Below are 7,676 nucleotides of genomic sequence, written 5' to 3' on the forward strand. Positions count from 1 at the left end.
ACAGACAGTACTTATTATATTTATATAGATTTCACATTACGTTTTCCAATACTTGTTCCTCACGACTTTCTTCAATGTTTATTTGTTGAATGCAGTTGTTCACAAACTTCTTTCCCTCTTGTCTCAAAATAGTTAATTCAAATTGATTTTACATATTCGAAGATTGATAATAATAAACCGATATGATTTGGTTGAAATAGTTTATGAGCATTGTAAATAAAAATTGTATAGGAAGAACATTTTTAACTGAATCATCTGGTCCTTGGTCGGTACAAGTCTTGTTGGGGCAACTAAACTATAATAAAGAAACATGTATTTAGAACAAGGGTTGTTGTTTTTTAACTTACCAGAAACTCGTCCAGTTTACGGACACACTGTTCAACCCCGTATCTCTTCTGAACTTTGGTGGCATTGATTCCATGAGCTATATGTAAAGCGTTGGCGTCGAACGTGCCGGCAGAATGGTGTCTATGCCGACTATCAGCCTCGTGCACTCGAGGTGAACTTAGGACAGATTTTATTCCAATAGCGTCAGCGTCAAAGGTTCCTTTACCTGAACCTCTGATTTGGTCGTTAACGATGTAATTTTGTCTAGGAGCTTTTAAAGCAGCCTTTATACCCACCGATGTTCCATCTAAGTGTCCCGGTCCAGTTCTCGGTACGTGGCTTTGACAGTACACTTCTTTATCGTCTTGGTCTTGTTGGTTGTTGTAGTAGGTCCTCAAGGTCAACTTGGTCCCACACACGGAGCATTTGAAACAGTTCTGGTGGAAAAAAGTGAAGTCTTTAAGTGGTCCAATCTTGTCCACCTGGTACACTGTCAAGTTACAACGAAGGCACACGCTCTCCCTGCTTCCTGAAGAATATCTATGGGCCATTTCTGACGTTACTGAACTTTACCTTACCTTTAAAACTTAATTTACAATGTTGACATTCATTGATTTATTTTGTTCTTAAAATCAAAATCTTTCAAGACTTATTCAAGCTAAAGTACTTCAAAACACACACAAATTTCAACATGAAACCAACAGTTACGAAAAGCACCTTAGCAGAGAGAACCGGTCACACAACAACTATACGTCTCTTCTCCAGCTAAACGTAGAGTGTTTAAAAAATCTGTACAAGGGGAAAGAGGGAATAAAACACAAACAGGTACCTAAGAAGGTCGACCTGCCCAACAACTATTTGCCTAGCGAAAGTTAGTAGTGCGTGGAAATGGACGATTGCTACCTGAAGCTACAGACAACGACGTCATCACACACCTGTATGTACAGCAGTAACCCTCGCTGGGTCCATTTTCTCAAACAGGTGAATCAGGTTCTTCACCGATTGTAATAGTATTCAATAACTCATCTTCACCTCCGTATAGTGAACTCACAATATGAAGCCCACGTTTCTCCAGTCGCATTGCCCAAATTTATTAGAAGCTTCACACTTTTAAGTAAGAGATAAATAATATCGTAAGCAGTAAAAGAAGATGTTATTAGAATGAGTGTGAACTGACAGGTTAAAAAAGTAATATAACTATTACTTTGAAAGTTAATTATAAATAACAGAAAAGCAATGCGAACACCAACGAATCACAAGAGTAATGGACTCACTGTATCATACATATTCTTAAAAGTTAACGACTTGTTAAAGAAACAGATAACTGGGATAATTAATTATTAAGAAAGAAACATTAAATAAATACCTTAAGAATACTCACGAGGGTTTGGAACCTTTATGAATATTAAAAGGTAAAGAAACCAATGTTCGTAAAGATGTACTTCATGCCCATATCGTCTGCCTTAACATACAGCAACAAATGGGTGAAATTATCGAATAGGTTTGTTTGTTTAAAGTTAAGCACAAAGCTACACAATGGGCTATCTGTGCTCTGCCCACCATGGGTATCGAAACTCGGTTTTTAGCGTTGTAAATCCACTGTGTGGCTGTAGAATAGGAGAGTCAAACGTTTAAGTGTAAAATCAAATGTATGAAATTTTCTGAATATTTTAGAAAACAACCCTACTTCTAATTTTTCATTATACTAGTTGAACTTTGTTTTCAAGCGTAAGAGCACGAAAGTACATTTAAAGATCAATATGTACAAAAATAAAACTGGTGCACTGAAATTGTATATAACAGCAGGCAATGACAATTTTGTTTCGAGCTTAAGAAGTTGAACTTAAATAATAGATATTCAAATTATTATTTCCAAAAAAAGTTGCTCCCCAGTGTTACAGCAGTATGTCTGCGGACTTGCAGCGCTAGAAACCAGGTTTCGATACCCGCGGTGGGCAGAACATAGATAGCCCATCGTGTGGCTTTGTGCTTAACTACAATTGAACAAACGAAAAAAAGTTGAGTGTTGGGCATTGAATAGACGAACACAATTCTATATTCATATACATAATCATACAAGGAGCGTTAGAAGACGCAGCCTTTTTACTTAAATACAAAATAATGAATGCTGTGAAGAATTAGATAAATAACTTAGTGCATAAAATGTTTAACTTAACTAAATTCTTAAGCTGCGAAGAGTATAGCACAAATTTGAACCAACAAAAGGCTCTAACCAACACATTACTAGTAACCCAATCGTATATAAAGTAGTTTGTTACAGCGATACCATTCTGTAGCTCAAAGCTACGTAATAAGCTATCTATGCTCTGTCCATCAGGAGGAATCGAACCACGAATTAACGTTGTAAATCACTAAACTTATCGTACATCTACTGGGAAAACCATATTGAACACACAATTACAACACTTATCTCAAAAGAGTAAAAAGAAATTATACTACCGCAAGAAAATGATATGGTCGGCTATAGATGGCACTGGTGAACATTTGTGATATACATGATGAAAAATAGTTTCTTGAAATACAAAATGTCTTAAACATGTTGATCTACTAGTTGCTTGTGTCGTACAACGAAACTCAGTATCATTCAGCATTTAAATATCGTATAAATGCAAGTATTAGCAATCAGGAAAGGAAAAGTTAGAATTGTCCAATTGCAGCAGGCAGAAAAAGAGTTCGAGATTTTCAATTCCAAACTAAGCAAATTCTTAACGAAATTTTCTGGACTTACTGGCGAGTGAAATTTAAATTACTTTAGGTAAAACTTGGAAAAAAAGGTGAAAGTTTCATTTGTTAAATGATGTACAATGAATTAGAATTTTCCTAAAATGCGTACATACTATCAACTTTAACTCCAAACATCTTCTGCTTTTCTGTGAAATTTCAACTTATATGAAATTGAAGGTGTTTCTACAAACATCTTCTGCTTTTCTGTGAAACGTTCAAGTTATATGAAATTGAAGGTGTTTCTACAAACATCTTCTGCTTTTCTGTGAAATGTTCAAGTTATATGAAATTGAAGGTGTTTCTACAAACATCTTCTGCTTTTCTGTGAAATGTTCAAGTTATATGAAATTGAAGGTGTTTCTACAAACATCTTCTGCCTTTCTGTGAAATGTTCAACTTATATGAAATTGAAGGTGTTTCTACAAACATCTTCTGCTTTTCTGTGAAATGTTCAACTTATATAAAATTAAAGGTGTTTCTACAAACATCTTCTGCTTTTCTGTGAAACGTTCAAGTTATATGAAATTGAAGGTGTATCTACAAACATATTTGTAAAGAAAAAAGAAAATAAAGTTAATACGTTTATTTATTGGATTGTCGCAAAGCTAATGAAAAACTAACTGCGCTAGCCGTTCTTAATTTTAAAATGATAGACTTGAAGAAAGACAGCTATTCAACACCACTAACCCCCAACTCTTGGACTACTCTTTATCAATGAATAGGGGAATTAACCATCACTTTGTAACGCCACATTTCTCAGTTTGCAGGTAAATCTCCCTAATAACCACTCCGTGCCAGGCCGTAAGCTAATATGAGTGTAACAAGTCAACTATGAGACAAGGATATTAAAATATTTGAAAGCAGCATTACCGTTCGAGCTATAAGATGCTATAGATAGACGATAGATAGTAATAAATGTTCAAAGAAACACTCTTAGAAATTAAGAGATAAAGAAACTCACAAAGTGAAACTTATAAGTAGAATATCGAATAAAAAATTACATGTCATAACCTTATTCATGTGGTGTGCTACTCTCGCAAGAAGCGAACTGGCAGTGGTCTGATGTTTAAATTGCAAGGCTTCGGGTCGATAGATCCAAGGTTCGAGTCGCAGTATGCTATATTTTCAATGTTATAACTTCGTTGACGAAATAATCGAGAACTTTAATTTTATATCTATAGACGAATGTACACTGTATAAAAATGCGAATAAGCATTTGGTGAAGTTAATGTGTATTCAGTTCAGTATCAGAAATGTTATTCAGTGAGAGCTATCATGTATTTTGGTTTCTCATTTAATTAGCCATGGAACTGTACAAGAAAATTTATTTTTGTAAGTTAGTTGTACAGTACCATTAGCAAAAAATTTCCGTTGAAGCTTTAATTGTGGACTTAGGCCTACAGCTTGGGTAGAAACGTTATAGACGAAATAAAACGATTCATCATCGTTACGTGGACTTCACTTCGCATTATTTTTACTAAATAATTAAAAAAGAACACGCCCAACGAAAAAAACGTTACAACTTGAACGCCAGTATATTAACAATTAATGTATTAATTGCTGTTCCTGTTTGTTAGTAAGCACAAAGCTCCACAAAGGGCTATCTGTGCTCTGACCACCACGGGTATCGGAACCCGGTTTCTAGAGGTATAAATCAGCAGATATACCAATGTGCCACTGGGAGGGATTAATCTCTGAGAATAGAATTAAAACTCGTGAATACTAACTTATAAATATGACATTGACGATCAGGTTACTTATTTGGAGCCCCCCCCCCCAGTGGCACAGCAGCATGTCTGCGGACTTACAACGGTAGAAACCGGGTTTCGATACCCGTGGTGTGGAGAGCACAGATAACCCTTTGTGTAGCTTGGTGCTTAACTTCAAAACAAATAAATACTTATTTGTAAAGAAATAAGTTGTAGCATAAATATAATCGAATATACAAGAAGGCGCATCAAATAACATAACTTATTTTAAAACAGTTTATGTGTGTTTATCACATAAAAGTTAATTTCAAAAGATTTAACCAATTCAACAGAAAACTTATATATTAACACGGTGTACACTCTATGCTTTCTGTCAACGTAAACAATACTTATTGCCCTATGAAAATGTGTTTGTCAAAGAGTTGGTCTTGTTAAATAACAGGTCCCTCGAGAACATTTTATTCGTTTTACAGAAACGCAATAACTTAAAACATTATAAATCGGTTTATTTAAATATTACAAATAATCTATCCACAAAAGATCCGGTGTTGAAATTCATTAAACTCTTATCAGCTTTATAGAAATAATTCAATAAAAAAAATTTGCAAAACTACTACGTTCAATTATATTTTCAATAATACTGAAGTAACATATTTCTGATTCGTTTCATTCGTAGCTAGTTTATTACCTCCCACCCGGCGTTCAGAGAAAAACTTGCGGGCTTATACCTCTAAAATCCGAGACTTGATCCCCAATGTGGGCACAACATGGATAGCCCATTGTGCAGCTGTACGCTTAACACCAAACAAACATAACTAGTTAAAATGTTCGAAACGTTGTCCCCAACAAAATAAATATATACCAATACGCCTGTAAAAACAAACTGTGCTACTAGTGATTACACTTTCATAACTAAAACATTACTTCCTTCCTAATAGTACCAATTCACTGAGTTACACATAAGTCTGGCGTGGCCTAGTGGTTAGGGCGCTCGACTCGCAACCTGTAGGTGATGGGTTCAATTTCCCCGTCCTACCAAACATGCTCGCCCTTTCGTCCGTGGAGGTGTTATAATGTGAGGGTCAAGCACGCTATTTGTTGATAAAAGAGTATCCCAACAGTTGGCGGTGGATGGCATTTGACTATCTGTCATCCCTCTAATAGTATAATCTATCACTGCTAAATTAGGGACGACTAACGCAGATGACCCTCGAGTAACTTTGCGAGAAGTTCAAAGCTTATACATAAAAAAAAAATACTGTTATTTTAAAGTATGGTTTTTTATAGAGAATATTGATTTTGTTTTTTCAATGAAACTTTTTTCTAATTAATAGAAAATTAAAATCATAAATATATAGACACTCAAGAGATTTTTATTATCTAAATTTGAAATACAATGCTTAAATTTCTCGCTACAATATAATTCGTGTTTTCTCAAAAATGTTGAAATAGAAAAAAACAAGTTAGTACCTTTATTCGACAATTGCTGGTAAATTTCTTATTCAAAACTTTCCCATATTGATTTGAAAACGTACAACTTTGTTGTGAAAAAAAAAAACAGCTGTTTCCGATTAAGATTATTTGACAAAACTGTTTCTTCTTCCAGCTTTTCAAGCCGTTTCTGTATTTTTCATGTTGAATCTCTGCCATTTTCCTTTAGGCGAAACCAGTAGGTAATTTGATCTATTACAAATTAAAATTTTCTTAAACAGAAAAGCTTGGGAGCTAAGCATGATTTGTGGAGTCTGAAGAACCTGCGTGAAACTGTGGGACCGAAGTGAACTTGTACCTCTCATACACAGACCGTTTTTTTTTTTTAATAAAGCACGGTGTGAGGCTATTGACCCGGGTTGGATATCTTCGAGATAAGAAGCATATATAGTCTATAACTTATACAATGTTCCCTTCACTCTTTACACTTTACACTCTTTCCCGTGTATAATAACCGCCATCTTCCCATCCAGAAAGGTCATAAGTTAAAATTGTAGGTATTATACATTTTTTTCTTTATATTTTACACGCGATATCTTTAATTTTCCTTTTACTGTGCATGTAAAAATAACTCGGTATTCTACTGAGATACACAGTTTTGTGCAGAAATTCAAAAGATTAAAATCTAAATCTGAATTTTGTCGAATTTGCATAATAAAACTTTTTATGCATTTTTTTCTTCCCACTTTCGATACATTTTAACGTGTTAATAATATTTGAAAACATTGATTAATTGTGAACATCATTCGTTATACACCAACATCATTATTTGGGAAAGCTACATTAAGTTATTATTTAATAGTTGCATCATTGTTGGTTTATATCTAGTATACGTAATATACAACTTCCTGCTTTTTTTTTTCATGAACATCTCAGTTAGGACTAAAAGAATTTTCATTTTCTTCAGTTTATCTTTAATAAACTTCTGAGAATATCACTGGATTAATATAATTTGCCTAGTATCGGTTATATAACATGCTTTGTTGTTTCGCAGTGAGCTGCTGGTCAACGGTAAAAAGACGTATTAATGACCAATAAGTAGATAATAGAGTATCTTACGTTTACTGATATCAGTTCCTTCACAATTCCTGTCATACGACACCTATAGGTGAAAAGACAAACTCTTCATTTGTCGACTTTACTCTCTCTCTCATGCCCCCAGTGGCACAGCGATATGTCTGCGGACTTACAACGATAGAATCCGGATTTCGACACCCGTGGTGGGCAGAGCACAGATAGCCCATCGTGTAGCTTTGTGCTTAATTACAAACAACTCTCTTTTCATAACATTCATTCTGCTAACGTAAAAAAATGATAAAATAAAACCTTTCACACAACCACATTTTAATAACCTGTAACATTCGTTGTTTAAATTATACGCCGGTTATATTTTCAACTCTTAAA

The 7,676-nt window shown here is 34.5% G+C and overlaps 1 protein-coding gene across 1 annotated transcript in view; it reads right to left on the reverse strand.

Annotated features, from left to right (window-relative positions):
• LOC106468257 (hillarin-like) overlaps nt 1-936 on the reverse strand; it is a 42,730-nt gene extending 41,794 nt beyond the window's left edge. Inside the window, exon 1 of the mRNA XM_013928679.2 lies at nt 348-936. Within this exon, the coding sequence (XP_013784133.1) occupies nt 348-878 (531 nt within the window). The 5' untranslated portion in view covers nt 879-936. The remainder of the gene's footprint in view (nt 1-347) is intronic.
• Nucleotides 937-7,676: the final 6,740 nt, after the last annotated feature.

Source organism: Limulus polyphemus, unplaced genomic scaffold (genome assembly GCF_000517525.1).
Source record: "Limulus polyphemus unplaced genomic scaffold, Limulus_polyphemus-2.1.2 Scaffold86, whole genome shotgun sequence".
Taxonomy (NCBI): domain Eukaryota; kingdom Metazoa; phylum Arthropoda; class Merostomata; order Xiphosura; family Limulidae; genus Limulus; species Limulus polyphemus.